Genomic DNA, 24423 nt, shown 5'->3' with positions numbered 1-24423 from the left:
CACCCACAGACATTTCAATTACAGTATCCAGTGTCACTGTGTCACCGTGTCCTTGAGCCTGTGAATCAATTATTTCATTCTCTGACCAGAATTAAGAGACGTGTCTTCGGCAGAAATACAATCACAGGGACCGGAGTTTGTTCTTTTCCCCAGCAGCGTCTGACGCCGTCTCGTTGTCTGGTCTGAGGTTCGGCGAGAATTGGAAAAAGAGCAAAACACCTCCAGTCTCTGAGAAGCAGTGTTTGCCATGGAAACCAGGCTCATGGCTTTGTCTCACCTTCTATTATGCTGCAAAAAATGGTCCACGGATAAATGGCTGCAATGAGAATTTTTGAATTTCTTTCTACGGGGAGCGTTTCCGTTGACGTCCTTGAGGCAGATTGAGTCACAGCGGTAAAAGGTTCCGGGAGCGGCAGTAAACATGCCTCGGTGCCTCGCGTCCAATCAGGTGTCCTCATGGATTTTCTTTCCTCCTCATTTAATACATCGCGGAAGTGCTGGTGTTTTCAAGGCAGCCATGGTGGCCTTTCCCTTTTTCCTTATTATCCTTTTCTCTGAGATTATCCACAACGCGGCAAGGTTTAATACTTTTTATGCCTCATTGATTTATGGCCGACCCATTAAAAGGCTCCAGCTGGATGATCAATCACCTCCGTGTCGGGCTGGACTCAAAACACTGGTCTGCTTGTGACTGCCACTGGGAAAGGACTGGAATAGATCCAGGGATGGATTTGGAAAATGAATTGGCTCACGTTGTGAGGCTCCAGCTCCTGGTGAAGATCATCCGTACATTATCAATATTATTTATTTGGTAGAATAAATACTGGATAAACCACTTAGATCAGATGCACATGTGTGAGTAGTCTACATGCAGATGGATAATGAAACAATGGGATCTTCACCAGTTCTATACAAGAGCAAAACACAACGTTTGAGAAACCATCTGCCTGAGGCCATTTTGCATCTTGTTTTTATAATCACTCACTGCTTCTTTGTTTTATTGGTCTGTATGACTGTCCTGTATCGTTGCATCTCTGCCCTCATCATGTATCTCTCGTTCTCTATTGTCTGTATTTTTGTAATTTGTTATTTTTTTTGTGTGTGTGTTTGTGGTCATTTATCATTTGTTTGTGGCCGTTTTGGTTTTCCATCTTTTCATCTTCACAGACACTACACGACATTATCGTCTTTTTGCCGTCGTTTTGTGTCTTTTGTGTCATTTAACATCGCTTTGGTGGTTTTGTATCTTTAACGTTTTACATCTCATCTTTTGATCAATTTGACTTTGTGGAATATGCTCTTGATAATTTGATATCTCATTTGTATCTCTGTGGTTTACATCTTCATCATCTCTAGTACTTGTTTTGCATCCCTGTGATGTCATCCTTCATCCTAATGGTAATTTGTCCTCTCTCTATGATCATTGTGTATCTCTTAGTGGTTTTACATATGTTGGTGATTGGTATTCATCTGTGTGATTCCTTTTTCTTCTTTATCTTTACATTTCATAAGGGCCCTTTGCGGAGCTTCTCTTTACATCCATGTGCAGATGACATGCATGTGATGGACTTGGACTTCAGTGGAGGTTTGTCTTTCAGCTCGTTAATGCCCTGGGGGGGAGGGGAGGGGGGGGGTTGTGGGTTGTGTGGTGACTGTCCGTGGTGCTGAAAGATAAACACTACACATCTCACTTTCAAGAGAATCTGTTTCTTTCTTTGGATTAAAATAAGTCTTGTGTCTTGACTGACGTGCACTTTTGGATTTCTCCGGATCACACGCAGGGATTCACATGAACTTCTGACTACATGTGAGTCACGCACGACTCAGTGCACCGCAAATTACACCCAGCAGGGCGCCAGGCCTTCTGGAGCGACTGAGTGGAGCAGGCGCAAACGTCCGGGAGTTTCATGAATAGTTTTTTGGAGCAAACTCCCACGCATGAGAATACACGTGGGGAGGGTGTTTTTTTTTTCTTCCTGTCTGATCAGCATCCCGGTGCATGCTGAGATTTTTTTGCAAACCCCCGCCTCCTCCTCCTCCTCCTCCTCCTCCTCCTCCAAGCTGCATCCTTGCATTTGTAGACTAAACTGTTTCCTCACTTTGTAGCCTCTGGGACTGAAGAGGTGCGATCCCGAAGGAACTGACACCACCCTCCCTCTCCTCCTCTTCCTCCTCCTCCTCCTCCTCCGCCTCCTCCTCCTCCTCGTCGTGGTGCCGCAGCAGCAGCAGCAGCAGCAGCGGTGAGTGTGCGTCCTGCAGCAGCAGCAGTATCGGCACCTGTCATTTTCCAGGGGAAGAGCTGTTTGCCGCGTCGTGTGCGTAAAACGAGATATTCTCAAAGGAAACCCAAACCACGGACAAACACCGCGGCGGAATACCGATGGCCTCATGTCTAGATATTTGCGCCTGTAAAAAATTACGCATCGGTAAGTTCCCTTTCTACTTGTTTCCTCGGCTGCTGATGCGCTTCCACTCACATCTCTGGTTTTCACTGCTGCGACTGAGGCATGAGGATGAAGATTTTCCTGTTTTGAAAAGAAACATGGAATTCAGCACCCACTGAATTCCATGAATGAGGAATTCAGTGGGTGCATGTGGAGGGCAGACGCTCGTTTCTGCTTTTGTTTTTTTCCAATGTGAAAAGCGAAGGTCAACCGCATGCACTGGGTGAATCAAACCTTAGTGGGAGCGGGAATAGAAGGGGGGGCTGAGCAAAATTAGCCCATTGATTCTGCAGCACGGGGGGGGGGGGGTCCTTTGTCACTGATTGGTTGGAATTGATTGTTTTGTGTTTATCTTTTGCTCCACGATTTGTGCAGAAAACGTTTTTAAGAAGAGCAAAACAGCAGCAGAGATAAAGTGTCATTCCTCTAATGTGCTGCTGCACGTCCACGGGAGTCCTGGTTCCGAGTGGGAGCGTCGCTGCACACCGACAGAGGCACGCAGGCTTAAACAGAGCTGCATTGGGGTTAATTGGAAGCCTCTCATGTCTTACATGGGGTCTGTTTAAACTGGGGATGAATCATTGATGCACCAGAGAAGAATTGGACACACAAACACACAAACACATGACGAGTCAACTGATCCAATGAGACACATCTTTACGATTCTCTTTGCCATGGAGATAAATCATTAAAGATGGTGCACAGACATGAAGAGATCCCGTTGTTTTCCTCTTCATCTCTTGTTTTTGTCTTTCTGCCTCTGTATCTGCACACACACACACTCACACACACATAAACACACACTCATATGTGCACATTTTTGGTATGTGTTCCCTCAGTCTTCTTTCACAGGTTGATTTCATTTGAAGGTATTGTGCCTCGTTGTTTTTTTGCATCTGGATTAAACAGCATTTTGAATTTGAGCGTCATGGATCCAGAGCTGTGCAGAGAAAACCCTCTCTTTCATTTGCCCTCCAGGAGAGTTGGATGTTGCTCCTTCTGTCGTCTCTTGCACCAGTGCTTAATATCCTTATTACTGTAATACCAAGGGCTGTTTTTCTTTTTTTACATCATTTTCAGCCTCCAGCAACATGGCTACTGTGATATGATGGGTTAAAGAGACAAAAGGAAACAGACCAACAGACCCCATGTCTGTCTCTGCATGTGTCAGTCTTTCTGCTTCTTACAGACAGTTTGGTTTCAGCCCTGCCTGCACACGTGTTACCCCCCCCCCCCCCCCCCCCCTTCCCCAGTATCTCAGGGCTTCTCCTCTGAGCACGGTCTGTCCTATCACTTGATAAAGCATCCGAGAGCATCCGAGAGATGCTTTAGAGGTAATTGGATTCGGTACTGGAGGGAAGGGACACAGAGCGGAATTTGTCAGTGTGTGTGCATGATTTAGCTGAGTGTGTGTGTGTGTGTGTGTGTGTGTCTGCTGGTTCTCTCCAGTGTGTGCTCTGGGTTTGCAGTGAATCATTGTGTTTTCAGGAAGCTGTGCTGATGAGTAAGACATGAAGGCGGAGGGGGGGGGGGGGGTGAGGGTAGGGAGTTGTTTTTAAATCCAACCCGCGGTACAAACATTTTATTGTCTTAGAATTTTACTTATTTACCTGAATTGTTTACTTACTTTATTTTGAATATACTTTCAATTGTATTTTCCCCCCCCTTTCCTTCAGTTATAAACTAACCCCCTCTTGTCAACAATAATAATAATAATAATAATAATAATAGTAATAATAATTGTTATTTATCTACTAAACGTAAAAACACATAACATAACATAAAAACAAACAAAACACAGCCATATTATATATTAATATATTATTCATTTATATATTATGGGTATGTAAATATATGCATGCACACACACACACACACACACACACACACACACACACACAGTGGCATGATTTGAATCTACGAGAAAATATAAACGCTATTTCACAATATCCAGTATAATGACTTTAATGAGGATTCATGTGTAAAGAGTTTCATTTAACTTTTCTGGTGAAACCACAGATTCGGTTCACAGCCCGTTAGTTCCCGTGGTTTTGTGGTTTCGTGATTCTGTGAGACTCTGGGGTTTCCCACAATAAACCCACTGAGCTTAATACGGTGTAAAAACAAATGATTTGATCTGGAATCAATTCCCCGAAAGCCAGTGACTCAATTTCTGAACTTTGCTGTGAGAAATCAGAGAGCCACCGGCTATGACGTCAATACCGGGATCAAAAGATGGATCTAAAAAAACAGAAGCATTCACGATTCTCAGTGTTTGAAAAGTAAACTGTGTTAATCTGGCCCTGGCATGCAGAGCCACGTCACACTGTACCTGCTGCTGTGTTGGTGTTTGTTCTCTTACAGACTTTCTTTCTGCCTGTGTGTTGTATTTCAGAGCCCTTGATGCTGAAGTGCAGTGACGCTGAGGGGAGCAATTTCAGTGCATCCCTGTGAACTTACACATACACAAACACACGCACACACACACACACCCCCACACACACACACAGAGACACACACAGACATATCATTTTTGGATACAAGTCTTTCACAGGAGACAAATGAGAGGCTACCTGCTGACTGCAATCTTTCTGCTGCCCTTGGTGAGTTTTATGTGTGCATGCATCCAACATGCACTTGTGTGTGTGTGTGTGTGTGTGTGTGTGTGTGTGTCTGTGTGTGTGCGCCCAGGATTGCATATACCCATTCATAAGCCTGTGAGTGTGATCGCATGTCACCATCACTTCACTGGCCTCCTCTCTCCTTCTCTCTCTCCGCTCTTCCTTTGGTCTATTTCCATTCGAACACTCTGTGCCTGTGACGGGCGCTGGAAGGATGGCGATCACCATCTGCCGCCTCAGCACATCAGCATACGTTCACAGCTCCTGGATCAGCTCTGTGTTTAGGCGACTGGCCGGATGTTATAGAACAATAACAGATGGACGACTGACCTGGAGATCCATCCGCTCGCTTCCCGTGTCGCGGCGTCGTTGAAATAAAACGCAGAGTGGAGGAGTTGTGCGAGATGTCGGGGGGGGGGGGGGGGGGGATTATATGCAGCAGTTTCCTTGGTGAAGCCACACATGTAAAAACACATGTGACGTTATGTGACTCTGACGGCCTGGTGTTCACTCTCCTCCGACTTCCATTGTGGCGCTCGGTTCTTCGTGCTTTCATCACCACCAGCAGAAACAGTAATGGTCAGAGTTGAACGACGGTTGCCAGGGAGACTGAGATGAATTCCCAGTGCGGTCACAAATGTCTTTTCGAACCTCTAATTTAACATCGTTCCCGAACATATGTGAACTGTGGCTCCCGCTGACGTCTTTGACCTTCAGCGGCTGATGTGGCAGATACGTCTGTTGTGATGCACTTGTCGTGTGTCAAGTGGGTCTGCACACAGGGCCAGTGGTCTGCCACGTCAAATGGGAGTTTTATTATCTGTGCTGCACAGTGTGCTGTGGGAGCCACTCAGTTATCTGGCCCCTTGAAAATACCCTGGGGGAGGGAAATTCTGCGGCTTCAAAATGGGCAGCTTATCTGGACAGACATCTGTTTGGGAGGGTAGAGGGAGAGGCAGAGGCAGAGGAGAGGAAGAGGAAGAGGAGAGGAAGGGGAGAGAGAGAGGGAGAGGAAGGAGGAGAGGAAGAGGAGAGGAAGAGGAGAGGAGAGGAAGAGGAAGAGGAAGAGGAAGAGGAAGAGGAAGAGGAAGAGGAGAGGAAGAGGAGAGGAAGAGGAGAGGAGAGGGAGAGGGAGAGGGAGAGGGAGAGGGAGAGGGAGAGGGAGAGGAAGAGGAAGAGGCAGAGGAGAGGAGAAGGGAAGAGGAGAGGAAGAGGAAGAGGAAGAGGAAGAGGAAGAGGAAGAGGAAGAGGAAGAGGCAGAGGCAGAGGCAGAGGAGAGGAAGAGGAGAGGAAGAGTAGAGGAAGAGGAAGAGGAAGAGGCAGAGGAGAGGAGAGGAAGAGGAGAGGAGAGGAAGAGGAGAGGAAGAGGAGAGGAAGAGGAAGAGGAAGAGGAAGAGGAGGGGAGGAGAGGAAAGGAAGGGGAAAGGAAGGGGAAAGGAAGAGGAAGAGGAAGAGGAAGAGGAAGAGGAGAGGAAGAGGAAGAGGAAGAGGAAGAGGAAGAGGAGGAGGAAGAGGAAGAGGCAGAGGAGAGTAGAGGAAGAGGAGAGGAAGAGGAGAGGAAGAGGAGAGGAAGAGGAAGAGGAAGAGGAAGAGGAAGAGGAGGGGAGGAGAGGAAAGGAAGGGGAAAGGAAGAGGAAGAGGAAGAGGAGAGGAAGAGGAAGAGGAAGAGGAAGAGGAAGAGGAAGAGGAAGAGGAAGAGGAAGAGGAAGAGGAAGAGGCAGAGGAGAGGAAGAGGAGAGGAAGAGGAGAGGAAGAGGAAGAGGAAGAGGAAGAGGAAGAGGAAGAGGAAGAGGAGGGGAGGAGAGGAAAGGAAGGGGAAAGGAAGAGGAGTCAAGTCTTGGTTTATGTCTCGATATTCTGAGTCACATGATGTCCTCCTTTTCTCCCATCAGAGTGAACAGGTCACCTAACAACAACGTGTGTGTGTGTGTTTGTGTATGTGTGTGTGTGTGTGTGTGTGTGTGTGTGTGTGCTTGTGTGTGTGTGTGTGTGTGTATGTGTGTGTTTGTGTGTGTGTGTGTGTGTCTGTGGGGGGGGGGGGTGACATCTATATCAGAGTTACTAATCACAGTATAATAGGATAGTAATACGGTGTGCAGTTACAGTGAAATAAAAATAGCTCAATAACATGCAGACATTCCTCTCCAGGATTCCATAGAAGTCAATTAACGAGGGACATATTTCATATTGTCATCTCACAGGCCTGTCTGCGCTCATGCCAAACTGATATTCGTCATTTATTCATCTGCATCCAATTATTTCTCCTTGCTGAGAAGCTTTGCCTCCAACACGAGTTGGCTCTTAGCTGGCTTCCTGCTGCTCAGCAACATGGACGTTTGGTGCGGGTACAAAGAGTCTTTCTTTCTAACAAGCGCCAGCGTCAGTTTCATTAAATAATATCAAACGCCAACAACAAGAAGGAAAAGAAGTGGTGTTTGATTTCTTGTTGTTTTTGTTTAGTGAAGCAGGAAGTGTATGTGGAATCAGATGATTCTGCACAATGCTCTGAGCGACGCCTAAGAATTCCCTCCACGTGCAGCACGACGGAGAGAGGATGTGAATCTTAGGACATCTTCACAGTCGGCTGATGCCCTATCTTATCAAGGCGGCGAGGCCTGAAGTGAATTCATATTAGGGCCCGGAGAGATGGAGTGAAGAGTCGGGCATGGCTCAGAGGGCTGGGATATATAGCACCCATCATTTCATAGTGAGAGCGAGGGAGGAGGGGTGCAGGAAAGCTGGGGGTGCAAAACAGAGATTGGACATGAGAGAGCGAGAATGAGAGTTATGGAGAAGTTGAGAGATATTTATTAACTCTACTTCCTCTGGGTGAAGAGTTTCTCTGACTGCACCACCGACACAGACACCACTTCCTCTCCCAGTGTTTTCTTCAAATGTCAAGGTGAAGCAGAATGTGACGTCAGTTGCAAATTTGTTTTTTTTTGGAAGATGAGATAAAAAACCTCAGGGATTTGATTTGATCTCTCCAAAGTAGTCGTCAGTTGGCAAATCTCCGGCGAAACACAATTCTTTGAATTTAGAGGCAGAGAACTATGGATAAATACACATTTTGGGGGCTGTTTGCCTTTAATAGGACAGTGTGAGCATGAAATGAAGAGAGAGAAAGAAAAATCACCCACCAAGTGGTCGAGTCACAACAGATCCTGCGGCCACTAAATATTTTTGCTGAATAAATTCATGAACACTTGTCTCTGACGCATGACATCAACCATTCAAAGCCTCTGGCCTTTTATCTGACGATGAATTAGCCTCTGAGAGCAGCGGCCAATCAGTCGGTGCTTCCAGTGTAGACGGCAGATATCCAGGCCAAGACTCTATCTTCTGTTTAGAGTCCAACTAGTTTCCTCTATCACACAAGCCAACGTTTCTCCACACAAACAAAACAAGCAGCAACACTTTTTGTTGGTCTTTTAAGTCCAGACGACATTTTGGCTAATCCCTATTGACCGCTACATTTCTGCCAGTGAGTTCAGACTCTTCTGTTCCCCACATGGACTGTCAACCTGCAGGCAACCAGTGTATGCTCAAACGGGATTAACTGGTCAAACTGGAATCAGAAACAAGAAGGTTTCCCACCCCCCCCCCCAAAAAAAATCTCACATCGTGCATATTCACATGCAGAATCTGTTTATAGTCGACCACATGTTATATTTGATTGATTACATTTTTACAACCCAGGGTTCAGTAATAGTCATCAAAAATAGGGGGTAGATGGGGGGGGTGGTATAAATCAGTAAATCTAATATTTATACAAACAGATTGAGAAGATTTATGTTGAGTAGAAACTAAAATTAGAGCTAAAAGTTTAAATATATTTGATTTATATTCACTGGATGGACAGATACAGAGCTACAACATGAATCATAATGTAGCTGGGTCTGTAATGAATCAAAGTTTTCCATTATAACTTGAATCACTTTAACAAACAATGCTCTTCCCCAAGAAGCTTATTACATCAACTTTCCAAGGCACAGTGTCAGTGTCAGTACGTCGTGTGTCATGGTTTGTGTTTGTGTGTTTTCTCCAGGTGGCCTCGGAGTCCGAGCACTGTTTAATAAAGCGTGAACATGAGAAGTGCATGGAGAGGATCGCGCTCCACAACCCCGGCGAAGACATCGAGTTGGGTAAGTGTGTGTTTCTGTTCCCGCGTCCTTCTGTTTGCACAATCTGGGGGGGGGGGAGCGACTGACCGGTTGTCACTGCTCTGCTGCTGTGTTCAAATTGTTCACATATTGTGTTGCTCTGAAAACTCAGATGAGCGTCATGCGACTTCCCAGCAACCGATTGAAAACAGGCTTTTTTTAGCCGAGCGATCTGGCATTTTTCAGTTTATCCAATCAGGCTTTGCAAAGGTCACAGGGAGACACGCACGGATGAAAGATGAACGTTCCTTCATGTCATGTTCAGTTTATAAACAAATCACCTGGCAGCACAGACGATCATCGGGGGGATAAACAGTTCACAGACCAAGTGTGTGCCTGTAATGTCACGCTGAGCCGCGTTCACATGTTTCTCCTCCAAAAACAAAGGAAAGTTCTCATGTGATCCCTGGAAGCAATTATTTTTCCCTGGCTATGGATTGTGGTTTTCATTAGAGACTGCTGCAGCCCTCCTGCGGCTCGACAGTTGCGCAGCAGACTGCATCCCCCAGCCTGCACTGTGACTCACGGCTTCTCTGACAGCCACCAGAAGAAGAAAAGCATGAGACATGAAAGATCGAGAGGCCATCTCTACACGATGCAGGTGTCTTCGCTAGTTTCAGACCGACACGAGATGCCACTTTCTCATCCATCGCCCACGTTGTTTAAAACCCATTAAGAATTAAAGCCCCTGATAAAAAAACTCACTCTCAAATCAAATCTTTGTTTGAAAATGGTTTTCTAAAGAGCTGAGTTGCCAATGCTGCGTAAAATCTGTAATTCCTCGGCCTCTGAAGGAGATGGAGACATTAAATAAACATTTGGCTTTTTCACAAATCATTTGAGCTAATTGAAACCCCCCCCCCCCCCCCACACACACACACACCTCCAAAGGGTCTGAATTGTCTTCATTGTTATTTTCATCTGTTTCAAAATCTCTCCCCCGTCTTGTATCATCAGCCATTGTCTGAAAACCCCAAAAAAAAAATTAATTGTTTTGTGGATATGAAAAACAACATTTCAAATAATAGTTGCATTTCCCAAGAGTATTTCAGTGGATGACAATGTATTTCATCAGTCACGTGTCTTAAAAACATTGAGACGAGAAGCATATGTCTCATCTCTAAAGGGAGAAGAGCTCGGTCTTAAAGGTATACACACGCATATGCTTCATCTGGTCTGAATGGGTTGAGTAGGAGAAACCCCATCTGAACACACACAGGTATTCTCGTGCAGGGAAGCGTTCTCTTAGGTGGCACAAAAATACACCCGATTAATTAAAACAGACTAAATACAACCCTGTTGACCTGTGTGTCTGCTGCCGTGATGTTGTTTTTTTGTCCGTTACACCAGGAAAAGCCGACTTTAAATGCACCTGCATCGTGCATTCAAACTGTGTGCTGTGCTTAGGCTGTTAAAAACCGAGCCGCCAGTGTGAGAGATAACACGGTTAAGGAGAAGAGGCGTAAGTTCAGCTCGTTTCTCATCGGCAGATCTTAAAGGTCGGCCCTGAAGTCTCCCTGCAAACTGCATGTGATCTCTGCGTGGGTTCTTATCCACGCTTTCAGCTCTGTGGTGGGGCTCCAGTGAGTGCGTCATGTATTTAAAGAACTCGTTCTGGACTGGATTCAAGTTGAAAATTAAATGATTCCTCTGAAACATGGGCAGCTTGTTCATGTTGTGTTGAGATGTCCATTTTCAGACTGTGTCGTCACACTGCCTCCACTCGCTGACACACACCCCCTCCTCTCCTTCAAGAGGAACCAGCCAGTGTTTCTGCTGACAGCAGATCGTTGATGAGGAGATAAAAAACGCCTGCTTTGCAGAAATCCGACATCAGGCCTCGAGAAAACGTTGAGAAAGAAAAAGGAGAAATGAGGACAGGGTAACAAATAGTGGAGGGGAGAGGTGGACCCAGTTTCCCTGTTGATTTCTAAACGCATGTTTCATGATTGATCTGTTATTTTATTTTTATTCGCGGTAGATTGGTCTGCAGCTCATGTGAAATTGCTCCATAATGATTTGCTGTCGGTCGCTGTAATCACCAGCCAAGTGAATTTAGAAACTGCAAAAATGAATTGTTGTTACATGAGGAATTGCAGAACCAAACCATCTTCATCCTAAATCTGAAAGAGAATGAGTTTGAAAGACACAAACTTCTCCCGTAAAGCGACTGTTTAGTCAGTTGACAGGAAATAAACTGGGAAATAGGTTTTCAGATGAAAACACAAAACACTCTCTGATTTCACTTTTCCACTGTACTGACATTTTCAGTGTTTTGTCATCACTATCAATTCAATTTCTTAGATTGTTCTCCATCTTTAAATATCTTGTCTGTATGGGACTAACAAACATTTGTATATCTATTTTGCGTCATTAGACAGTTTTCACTATTTTCTGACATTTTATTGACCAATCAATTAAAAAGGAAACTATCACTACTTCGTTGTCTAATTTAACGATTGGTAAAATTATATAAAAGAACCAGATTCAGATTAAAACAGGAGCCTAGTGTTTAAAGTCATGAAGGAATTATTTTGTGGCATCTGGTCCCACATAAAAAAAATCACCTCTGAATTTCTGCTCAGTATTCTGTTGCACATCGTGACTCAGTTAAAAAACCCAAATCTCATTCGGTCCGTTTGATCAGATCAGCTTAAGAATCTCTGTCCATATCCAGGATCTCTGTTTCCGTGCATGTGCACTACATGTGTAGTTATTATTCTGTGGCTTTGCAGCTCAGTGGAGATTCATCCCGCTGTAGGATCCTGTGTGAGGCAGCCAGTGATGCAGACAGAGAGCTTTATTAAGCCGGTTACCTCCGTAGCTCAGTGCGGCTCATTTGGCTCCGATTTGCCCTTTAAAAGGTAATTGGCTCCGTGTCCGGCTCACCAGACAGAACCAAAACAGATTAGAGAGCCGTGCAGAACAGAGGAAGGTCTGAAAAACACACCCGCGTACACAACTGCATGTCCAGGCACACATTTCACAAACACACTCAAAATGCATGCGAGTGAACACACACACACACACACACACAAGGAGACCTGCCACTGCAGCGCTATAAAACCGCCCGAGCATCAACAACGTGGTTAAACCTAGAGAGCTGGTGAGAGGAGGAGGAGGGGTAGGAGGAGGAGGAGGGGGAGGGAGGAGGAGGGAGGGAGGGAGGGAGGTACGGGGAGGTAAAGATAAAGATAAAGGACGTGGAAGCAGAACGAGAGAAACAGAGAAATCAAAGCTGTGATATAACGGCGCTGGAAATAAGAGATTTTGAGCGTGAGTCAGGTAATGACGGAGGCAGATGAATGGAACCAGATCAAAACAAAACCAAGAAGAAATGGATTGAACTGGGTTGAGTGGAATTCAGCCAGTTTGGGGAAATCCGACGAGTGGATTGTATCAGAATAAGTTTCACAAAAAACAGATGACATCTAAACATTAAAGTTTGAAACCCAAACGTTCAGTTCACAGTTTGTTGGATCCATTGAAAACTACAAATCTAACCTTTGTGGAAGTTTTGGTTACACTTTTCAGTTGTTTCTATTCCATTATACTGAGAGACATACTTTCTAATACTACGTCCATACAGTTTATTTGTTTATTCCTCTATTATTTGCAGGATTTGGCAAAAAAAAAAACAACAACTACCAAACTGATTTCACCAAACTTACAGGGATGGGGCCTGATCCAGGATTTATTTAATATTTTCAGTTTCTCCAACTGTGTTTTATGACAAATAAATGATTTAGGTTATTAGACCTCCTTCCTTTTTCTTTTTTCTTTGTTTACTATAAGATCAACAATGATCCCTCGGCTTTGTCAGAGTTGTGCGTTCTACTTAATGTCTTTTTTGTGACGTTGGTGTGGATCAGCTGATAAATGAAGGAGAGTTACAACTCGTTTGCATCATTCGGGCCGAGGGCCTGTGCGCCGCGGAGACGTGGGAGGAAAGGTGCAATAGTTTGGCTTTAAATTACTTCCTGATAAAGTTGTGTGGTTATGAGCCCATGGATAAATTGAGATACTATTGGCCGGATGTCTGACGAGGGGATTCATGAGCTTTTGGCTTTTTAACTTTGCAGACTTACATACATACATCTCACACACGAGAAGAAAGAGAAGCTGAACAGCATCACACTGTCTCCTTCTAACTGAAACGTCTGAGATAAGTGGAGAGGAGCCAAACAATCTCCAGGCAGCTTCCTCGTGAGCAGCAGGCTCCTCCGTGTGGGTTTCGTGAAAATGTTCGCTATCTTTGGAAATGAAATGCTGTTATCTCCGATTCAATTATCCTGGAATTCAATTAATTTCAGTTCAATTTAATTAGTGTATACATTGTATATAATAATAATGATTTATTGAAAGTGTTAATTAAAAGGTTTTCAGTCTGGATTTAGAAGCGGACACAGTTACACCGCTGAACTCGTGTGTTCCTCTTCCTCTCGTCCTCAGAGTGTCCCTGGCTGTGGGACAACCTGACCTGCTGGCAGGGGGCCAATGTCGGTGAGGTCGTGGTGGTCAACTGTCCCGAGCTCTTCCATGAATTCATGGGCCCGGAGGACGGTGAGTGGAACCCGGACGGGTTACCTGTGGCCTGTCGTGTCACGTTCAGGCTCCTTCTTCATCAGCTCACTGTGTTTCTGTTGAGTTGAGGGAGAGTTTTTCTTCTGTGCAGAAATGGGGAGGGTCAGTCGGAACTGCACCGAGGACGGCTGGTCCGAACCGTTCCCTCACTACATGGACGTCTGCCTCTTCTACGACAACACCACCAAACCTGTACGTCCTCTCTCACCGCATCTCAAGATCCTGTTACATGTATCTCTCTCTCACACACACACTCACTCTAAACCTCTCTGTGTAACCTCAGGACATGTACTACGCGTCAGTCAAGGCCCTGTACACAGTCGGCTACAGCACATCACTGGTGTCCCTGACGACAGCCATGGTTATCCTCTGCAGATTCAGGTGAGCATCATCATCACCTGTTTTCATTCAAGCATCTTTGTTCATTTCCTCAACCATTTGAATATCCAAGCTCAAGTTATTGTTCCCCCATTTGGAAATGAGAACAGGAAAACTGAGCAGATTATTCTTTTTTATTATTTGGGTATTTTGTATGTCTGGTTTATGTGTAGCTGGATTTGTGTATTTCTTTGGATAAATAGTTGTTTTATCCTCATTGGTCCATGAACAGAAGATGAATGTTTTATTTAATTAGAAATGCCAAATATTCCCAAATTGCAGCTTCTCAGTTGTGAGGATTTGCTGAAATGATCAGAAGTGTTAAATAGAAACCTGGAGGTTCTTCAGCTCTGGACTGTTTTTTTCAAACAAAGGTGTTTTGTAGAAAATGTCAAGAAATTATTAGTGGATTTTTTTTCTCTTATTTCCTGGACCAAACAATTACGAGAATAAACAGAAAAGTAAATCAGAAATGTAATAGAAATATTTAATGGTAAATTGAAAGCCTGTCCTAGCTTTATGGACATGTTGGTTCTGTTTTCATGTTGTTGTCTAAAAGTGCAAAAACTGAACAATCTGAACCAGTTTTTCAACTAAAACTGTCCTGTGACATAAGAGCACTTCACTGACGAGCTAAATCTGACTTTCTGAGTCATTCTAATCTAAAAACACATGCTGAGCTAAAGCAAACAGTATAATGATGATGCCCTGAACCATTGAGCAAGGTAATGAAATTCCTCTCAAAACAGCCAAAGGTTCAAAAGGTGCAAGTTGTAATTAAAATCCTGTTAATTATTCACTTTATCTGTATCTGTGTATTGCATTTCTACACAGGGCTGTGAATAACAAGAGGAGATTTGATTTATTTCTCCTCTCTCCTCTACAGGAAGCTCCACTGCACCAGAAACTTCATCCACATGAATCTGTTTGTGTCCTTCATCCTGAGAGCCATCTCCGTCTTCATCAAAGACGGAGTGCTGTACGCGCAGGAAGACAGCGACCACTGCTTCGTCCAGACGGTCAGTGGCAGCAGCTCATTCACACAAATGTACTGCACGGCCATTTACAGGCTCTATACAACCAACACTATCTGTGGTCGTCATCAGGAGGAGAGAAACCCGCCATGACCGCTGGTTTGGTTAATAATGAATGTCTTTGTAATTCCACGGGCTAGTTATTTCATTAATTTAGATTTGATGCAGATAATTGAAAAATGAGGCCTTTATTAATCTGAGTGATTCCTACTCGGACAGAATAATCGCTGGCAGGTTTGGAATCTGTCAAACGATGTTTGTGTCGATCATAAGTCGACTTGTTTCCAGAGAACGTCAATAAAGAGATTCACAGAAATGTAGAGAGTAAAACAAACAATCAGGCCTGACCTGCTCCAAGATGGAAAACAAGGCTGAGAAAGCAACCGACGCGTCTTTGATCTGCACCTTCTGATGGAGCTTCAATCACACGCTAATGCTAGGAACAGCAAACACACAATTAGATGACTAATGCTCCCTGATTACACATGCAGAACAAGCTCTTATAGCCTTTGTCTGGTAGCGACACGCTGCTCACTGTTGTTCGGGCAGCCATGATAAATAAAGCTAATGAGCTACGCTAATGGCTTCTGCAAGGCCGGTGGAAATCTTCTACCAGAGGCTCATTAACATATCAATGGCTCCTTCAGACTTTGTTTTTTTTTTAAACCCTCCTCTTTACCGCGGTCGCCATGACAATCACAGGTCACTATCATGACATGGTATTACTGGAAATCACATCAGCGCTATAATTGGTTGACCCCCCCCCCCACACACACACACACACACACACACACTCAGAGTATGGACTCTCTTCATTAGCGTGATCTCATTAGATTACAGTCCACCTGACCTAGGGGGGTCTCTTCCTGCAGGCTGTGAAATATTAGAGGCACTTTCTAATCGTCACTCATGGAGTCGAGGCAAAGTGTTTGTACGGAAACCGGAGCCCCCCCCCCCCCCTCTGTTTACACCTGGGCTTCTCTGTGCAGGTGGCGTGCAAAGCGGTGATGGTTTTCTTCCATTACTGTGTCATGTCCAACTACTTCTGGCTGTTCATCGAAGGTCTGTATCTCTTCACCCTGCTGGTGGAGACCTTCTTCCCCGAGAGACGATACTTCTACTGGTACACCATCGTGGGATGGGGTGAGTCTGCGTGGGACCAGTGGTGAAGAGTGGGAACTTCCATTCCCTCATTTGTTTTTAACTCTGACACTGATGACATAATGATGTCTTCTGTTTTTTTATTATCACAGGGACTCCCACTATTTGTGTGACTGTCTGGGCAGTTCTGAGGCTCCACTTTGATGACACTGGGTACGTCTCGACCTTCACTTCCTGAGATTCCCCTGGAGAATAAGTACAGCCTCAGTAAAACTACTTACTTCACTGCCTCGGGTTATTTATGCAAAATAGACAAATATATGATTTAACAAAGGGACAATAATCCACTTTCAAAATTAAGCACCCAAATCTAAGCAGAGGAGATTTGAAGTTGCAGGAATTTTAGGGAAACATGTGACACCGTTGAGAGAAATAACTTTTGTCATTGTTGACGCTGCAGATACTTTTATTCACATTGTCTACAAATCATACAATCAGGCGTATAGTTAATTTAGCAGGCTCTTATTGATTTCCATACCCTTAACTCCATCTTTGTATTCCATTTTAAATCCCCCCCCCACACACACACACACACACACACACACACACACACACTCTCGTGTGACCCTTCCCTCTGGCCACTTGATTAATGCTCTGTTTTGCGCTGTGTATCACCAGGAGGTGGAGAGAAAGTGAAGTGGAGCATGCTGGATGATTATTGATTTACACTTTGCTTCTCCTCCAGATGCTGGGATACTAATGAGAACACTGCCCTCTGGTGGGTGATCAAGGGACCTGTGGTGGCCTCTATAATGGTAGTACAGAGACTGATTTGTTCATTTACACATTCTTGTGTTTTCATGTTGTTTTGTCTAACTGGAAATAAGGTGACGACTGGTTTGTTCCTGTTTGTTCCTCAGATCAATTTTGTCCTCTTCGTCGGAATCATCATCATCCTGGTGCAGAAGCTGCAGTCGCCTGATATCGGAGGAAATGAATCAAGCATTTACCTGTAAGTCACCAAATCACTAACATGTGTGACGTTTGTCTTCAGTAATGACAAAACTGTGAGTGTGTGTGTGCCTGCATATGAGGATAGATTCATATTAATACAATGTGTATGATAGAAACAACTGTAAAATAAATGTTATTCACAATTGCTTAAAAATAAGTCTGGTAAAGTTCTGTATTTTTTATTCTCAACAAATCCCATGATAAGACCAAAACAAAACAAACAACACAACAACAATATAACAACTAATTACGAAAACCAATAATTACCAACAAGTATTTCCTATGTATCTAAAGAAGAGACTTTATAAATATATATGACAGAAGAAACTAAATTTGTTAACATGTACTTTGACTTTTTGGTCTATGTTCATGAGTTATACTGCAGTCAGTCACCAGGGGGCGAACCAGGTGATTTGGCTTCACTTTATATACTGTCTACAATCTAAAGCCTCATTTAAATAAAAGCTCATTTGTTGTGAAAAAAACTATTAAAGCTGCTCTGTCACTATTTAGAAAAGATATGTTAGATGTGGAAGAGATAGACTATATAGATTGGATTTTTTTTACAGTGGATTTGTTGTCAATAAGAAGAAAACACACAGTCACATGTTTCCTTCAGTGAGACACCAGAGGAAACCCTGGACTTCTTCTTGACTCACACTTTAAATCCTGGACGTGTTCTTTTAAAAACAGTGGAGCTGTGTTCAGACACGAGTCATGAAGTAACAAACGGTCCGGGAAGGAGCTGTAACAGTCTCATTTATAACGTCTCAGTAAATCTCTGAAACGTCCTCTCAGACACTTTCCACAGCTGATCTGTTTGTACTACCTGTTGGCAGGAAGCTCCTGCCTCATTATGGAGTTGTACTGTAGCCAGACATCTCTCCTGCTCCGCTCCCACTGGATCCTGTCTGCTGAGGCCCTGCAGATAATGTCATTCTCATCTGTTGCTCAGACCTGTATGTGCGTGATCAAGTGTGAAGACATGTGTGTGTGTGTGTGTGTGCTGTGTGAGACTGTGTGTCTGTGTCCCTAAAGACACTGTCTTTGTTGTGTTGTTGTGTTGTCTTTGTGCTGTGTAGCAGCTGTGCTCAGAAATGCTTCAGTGAGCCCACACAGGCTGTTCAGCATTCGTGCAGGATGTCAGAGTTATCCACCATCACGCTGTAAGTGTGTGTGTGTGTTTGTCCTCAGACATGCGTGTTTGTGTGTCTGTCGTTGCCGACCGCATGTGTGTCTATGTGTTTCACTCCAGGAGTTCTTCGAGTTTTGCTCCGACGATCTGGACTCCCATATGTGTACTCTCTCTCTCACATACAGTACACATGTGTGCATGTTTGTACTTCTGTCCCTGTGAGGACCCTCATTGACCTTTTAACCTTCACTATCACAACCCCGTACCTAACACCAGTTCTTACCCAGAGTCTGACCTCAAACCAAAGAGACTTTTCTCATAAGATTGGATCGCGACACGACAACTGGAGATACAGTTACACTTTTTCAGATATGCCCTCTGGAGAATTACCCAAAAATCGAATATGTCGACTTTTCCTTTTCGAGATTGTCTGCGTCCGACATGTTCACAACAACTGGAGAACATCTGGATCGTTCAGGGGAGGGACGTCTGCATGCACGAGGCAGGACATCATGTATAAACCTCACCACAGAACTCATCAACACTGACGTCGACCCTTATCGTCAAACGCTGTCTAATCCTATTGTCCTTCCAATTGTGTTGCACAATTGTGTGTTGTTCCATTTTTAAGGTTTCATCTGTTGTGTGTCCATTGTGTGTTTCTGTCCATCTGTGTGACTTTGGGGTTCGATTGTCAACAATAATGGTTTTGGTCTGGTTTTTAAAAGGTAATACAAATCCCATTAAAAGAGGAAAACCAACAACTGTTGGGTGACATGTCTACACAGACAGTACGTGTTGGAATCATGTTTAATCCATTTTTGTGGGATTCTTTGACAATAAGAAAAATGAAATTAAAACCAACAGTTCCTTATGATCCAATCTGCAAAGTAAATGTGTGTTTTGACTAAAATGGAATCTGTTCATAAGAGAACCAGGTCACATCAATAGACAGAAAGTGTGTCATCATGGCATTTCATCAGTGGCTCTGTTCTTGCATCACATCCAGAGGACCAGCAGCAGTGAAACATGTTCACATAAGAACGACTTTGATTTACAATCTGTGTGTGTGTGTGTGTGTGTGTGTGTGTGTTTGTGTGTGTGTGTGTGTGCGCTCAGGCGTCTGGCGCGCTCCACCCTCCTGCTCATCCCCCTGTTTGGTATTCACTACACCGTCTTCGCCTTCTCACCGGAGGACGTCAGCAAGAGGGAGCGGCTGGTGTTCGAACTGGGACTCGGATCCTTCCAGGTACGAGAGGCACCGACTCTCAATGTAAACGATGCAGGGAGACTGTACCTCCACCGGACATGTCCCAGGAACAACTGGACAGAAGAACAAGTTCCCAGCTCTATTATTTATTTTTCTATCAATCATTTTAGAGCCTTTGTATAGGGTCCCCCCATGATACCTTTTTTTTTCGTTTTATGAGATGTTGTATCTGGGGGAATATAAAAGAAGAGTACTTCAAATTGCAATGTATTGTTGTACATTAATATATTTTGATGAGAAGTATTTTTTATCGGGTATATTCTATCGGGTAAAATTTACCTGACGTTATTGATGGTGTAAGTAATTTACGTTAGTGTTCCAGGGTTAAGACTCTTACTATAATTATTATAATATTTTTCTAAAAGAGTTGCATTTATTTTGAAAGGTGAAAATATATTTCCGGCTGATTTTACTCTAATTTATTTTCCTCCTCTCTCCTCCTCAGGGCTTTGTGGTCGCTGTTCTCTACTGTTTCCTCAACGGAGAAGTAAGATTTCGTCCTATCTCATATTATCATATTTGATTTTCCTTTAGACTGATAACAATAGATGCTCACAATGCTACTTTTGATGAAAACACCAGTTTAACATCAGGATTGTTGAGTACAAGCAACTGTGTTTAAGATAATTACCCAGAAGGGAATAAGGACCTTAATGAAAACACTAAATGGAGATATTAGCAAACATTTAAGCTTCTTCTATAAACAACTGTTGCTGCTTTGGAAATCTACGTGTAACATCTCTTATCGGATATCCATAGTCTAATACCTTCCCTGTTAGTGCGGTGTGCTGTATCTTTGCATGGAGCCGGTGCAGCCTAAAGTACATTAAAAATGACCTTGTGAAGTTTCTCCCTGAAGGTGCAGTCGGAGATCAAGAGGAAATGGCGCAGCTGGACCGTGAACCGGTACTTTGCCGTGGACCTGAAGCAGCAGCGGCACCCCTCGCTGGCCAGCAGTGGGGTGAACGGCGGGACTCAGCTATCCATCCTCAGCAAGAGCAGCTCGCAGATCCGCATGTCCAGCCCGCTGGCGGAGAACGCCAACATCAGCCTCCCGACCTGAGCGTCTGATTGGCCCGGAGTCGACTTCAAGGTGCCGTCCCACTAACGTACGTCCAGAGCAACCAGACCAGACCAAAGTGGCCCCAAACACACCTCTTCTTTTTTGTAGTATTTCTGAAAGCATTTACTGGAGAGTCATTGGAGGTGCTTAGCTGGCTTCCACACTTCAAATTGTATTTATTTAAATATTTATAATCCTGCAGTTGTGGCAAACCTTTATGATTAATGATGCACTTAATCTTTTTTACAAAACAAATTCTTCTCTATGAATTAAAACATTAGGAGATATTTAGAGTTCCCTTTCTGCCAATGTGAAAACGTTCAATTCTGCCCAGTTCCCTGTTTACCTATATTCCCTATTTACAAATAACACAAACGCAGAGGTGTCATATTTGACACCTCTTCATTTTGGGGTCATATTTGGCTGTTGGTGTAAAATACATGTGACTCAAAGTGGTCACCAGACTGGATCTGACCTCAGAACAGTCCAAAGGGAAATATCAACCAAATGTTCGCCTTGCTTGTACAAATGCTCCCAGTTTAAATGTTTCATCTTGAATCTGAACATTTTTCTACAATCAGCCATAAGTACAGACTATGTCAAAAGATATATTTAAAAACAAAAACAGCAACTCATGGACTTTGTAAATAGTGACGTTCAGTGTCTCATCTCTTTCTCTTGGCATAACACAGTGATGTAACGACCTTTTAGAAACAAACAAAAGGAGCTGGAGCCCAGATCTGTAGACGTCATCCCATATCCTAAATCCTATAGAACAGTCTATGTAGGAATATAGTGCCAAAATAAATGAAGAACAGTGTTTCCCAAACCTCGGAGCTGAATTAAATTAAGGAAGAACATATTTTCTGCTCCATAAAACTATTGTGTTTGATTCTTTTCTTGTAGACTATAAACAAGCTGTGAAGCTAAATTCCTTATTTGCCTGATGAGGGACAGTGAATGGACTCAGACACAAAAGAAACGTTGAAACCATCGCTGTAGAGGAGGTAAAAGTACACAAAGGGATTTTAAATATGTATTTAAAAAGGAAAAATACACTGAAACTCAACCTGTGTCGCTGTCGGGGTCTCGACCTGCACAGGAGTAGATTCCTCCAGTGGGTTTTTTCTCTTTCGCACACTTATCAGACGTGTTTTTAATGCAGACTGTGAAACATAAATAGTACATGTGCCATTTTCGTTGTGGCTTTTCTCCGAAGCTTCTCATAGTGCCATAAGTTTTTTTCTGTGCAGTATTTTTTTGTAGCTGGTGGTAATCAAACCCTCGACATGCTCTTTGCGATGACAGGACTCTTTCAACCTATCGTGCCATATTTTAAAACCGCTCTTCATTTTTTTGACTTCTGAGATGAACTCCATCTCCCACACTCATGTTCCAAAAGTGCCTAGTTAGTCACAAACAACTGCCGTCGCTTTTATTTACAGTGCAACCGCTCATCTGCTGGAAAGAATGTACAGGGGGGGGGGGGTATCGGTGGATTGTGTTTTGCTTGTTTGTTAGTAAAACGATTTCAACAGCTTCATCGTGGAGAAAACACACAGTCATCACAAAATGCTTTAATGTGACAGCTCTTGACAATCGCTGCGTTTTGCTCATTTTCTCTTTTCAGTCTCGACAAACAATACCTGTCCGGGTGGGGCAAACCATTTGTTAGGATTAAGGGGGAAAATCATTTGTACAGAGGGAATTTTTCTCCATATTTATTCACGTTATTTATTTGGTTGTTTTTTTTTGTACTGTCTTTTGAGTGGAATTAAACAAATGTATCGACTTTAAACAATGAACCGGTGATATCGTAATGATGTATGTTTATTTCCCATCGCCCAGTGCCATCTGATGTGCAGATCTCGATGTACAGTGCACCCGCTTTTCACTGTGGAATAACTTTTAAGACTCGTGCTATTTTCATTACACGGATCCATGTTGACTCTCCCGGGGTCAAAGTGCCACACGCGTGTACATGTTGTGCCATTCTGACTTTAAAGAAAAAACGACAACACTCACAGTAAATTGCTGTCCAAAGCTGCAGAGGATGATAGGAGAGATGGAATGTCATCACAACCTGTAGAAGGCCTCGTCTCCACTGCTCCTGGACCGAACACTCTGCTGCTGCTTACGTGTTGAATCACCAGCCGTCACTCTGAGTCCGACTCGGCTCAGATGGAAACGACCATGTCTCAAAGCTGTTACTGTCCGAGAAAAAAAAATCAAGAGGAGAAAGACTCCTGACTTGACCATTGTCAGTGCTGTATACTTATTAACCACAAGATGGCAGCACAGCGTTGGAGGGTTACTTTGTCCGTTTAATGCGGAGGGGAAGGTTTTGACCAGCACTGATTTTGCTTTTTGAACCTTGGATTTTGGAGCCGGTGTAGAGTGAGGCTTTAACATGCGTTTATGACCCATTGTTAACATCCGTCACACAACATATTTGTTTATTTTTTTTCTGCACTTATCAGCAAAGAAGCCATCGGTGTAAATTGGATTCTGAATAAGGTCTAAGAAAAAGCCTTTGATCATTTCCTTGGTTTGACCTTTTTGGGTAATTATGCTCTTTAATCTTTTGCTGAGAGTTACATGAGAAGGTTGATGCTTGTTAGCTTAGCTCAACACAAGGGCTGGAAACTGGGAGTCCCTATTTTCCTATTCCGTATTCCGAATTTGTATTAATTACAACATTTCCTTTGCATTGGATCAACAATAGAGAGTATGATGGATGAAACGATAGAAGTCCGAGATAGAAGCCCGACGGAATTTCGCACTCAACTTACCGTAAACATACCACACAGGAAAACCCATTTTAATGTTCCTGCCGATGTTCAGCCACAAAAACATTAAGAAATCATATTTAAGATTCGTGAAAACCATCTAAATTGTTTTTGAGTGAACTGAAATTAGTACATTTTGATTTCCCCTTGGTGATTTTAATCTTCTCATGTAAATCTTTTCAAAAAAACGAATTTCCCAAACGTTTGATTCAAATGTAATAAATCTCTAAGGGGCCTCATCTCTGTGTTACTTTGTGCCCATTGAGCCACTTTTATTCAGTGCTGAGTTCGAGTGCAAGTAGTTTTGACTGCAAATGAATTTTTGAATGTACCGTCGTTGCTCTGCTGCTCTTAAATGTCGCCTGCTATGAATTTGCCATAGTGTACAAATGATGTCTTTTCTTGATCATATCTACGATACACTGTATATGTATATTTTTGGCACACAGGTGAACCTCTTGATGACCTGTAATGTTTGTGACCGTGTTTTTGTAGATGTTTATGTACCAGTTTTCAGAGCCTGTGTGTGTGTATGACTGTGGGTGTGTGTGCGGGTGCGTGTGCGGGTGTGCGTCTGAGTATGTTTAAAAGTTGGATTGTATTCTGTATGCATGTCTACGTAATGGCAAGTATTCACAAGGATAAAAGTAGGCTAACTTAAATGTGAACGAAAATATACAATTTCATCCAACTTTTGTTGTGTGTAAACATGTGTTTAGGTGTCAGACATTCATGTCCCAGTTTGTGTATATTTGACTGCAAAATAAATCTGTCTGTGGTTAGTTGTACCTTGTGAGGATTATATTTCATTTTTCCATTATAGTTAT

At 43.4% G+C, this 24423-nt stretch overlaps 1 protein-coding gene across 6 annotated transcripts; it reads left to right on the top strand.

Moving 5' to 3' along the window:
* The first annotated feature begins 2119 nt into the window (after window positions 1-2119).
* Window positions 2120-24384, top strand: LOC133968856 (pituitary adenylate cyclase-activating polypeptide type I receptor-like). 6 transcript variants are annotated; one of them, XM_062405084.1, is made up of 15 exons: window positions 2120-2240; window positions 4840-5047; window positions 9114-9210; window positions 13681-13791; window positions 13904-14004; window positions 14096-14193; window positions 15077-15209; window positions 16214-16367; window positions 16478-16538; window positions 17071-17140; window positions 17246-17337; window positions 18422-18505; window positions 19594-19723; window positions 20190-20231; window positions 20591-24384. In XM_062405084.1, exons 2-15 carry the CDS (start codon window positions 5006-5008, stop codon window positions 20813-20815), a joined length of 1440 nt encoding a protein of 479 aa, XP_062261068.1. In that variant the 5' UTR covers window positions 2120-2240; window positions 4840-5005; the 3' UTR covers window positions 20816-24384. The 6 variants fall into 6 exon arrangements, with proteins under 6 accessions (XP_062261068.1, XP_062261070.1, XP_062261067.1 ...); XM_062405086.1 differs by lacking the exon at window positions 2120-2240 and adding an exon at window positions 2254-2426 and having other exon boundaries at window positions 20604-24384; XM_062405083.1 differs by lacking the exon at window positions 2120-2240 and adding an exon at window positions 2254-2426.
* The last annotated feature ends 39 nt before the right edge of the window (window positions 24385-24423 follow it).

Source organism: Platichthys flesus, chromosome 14, assembly GCF_949316205.1.
Source record: "Platichthys flesus chromosome 14, fPlaFle2.1, whole genome shotgun sequence".
In the NCBI taxonomy this organism is placed as follows: domain Eukaryota; kingdom Metazoa; phylum Chordata; class Actinopteri; order Pleuronectiformes; family Pleuronectidae; genus Platichthys; species Platichthys flesus.
Note: the sequence above shows the minus strand (reverse complement) of the source record. Positions and strands in the feature narration are given on the sequence as shown.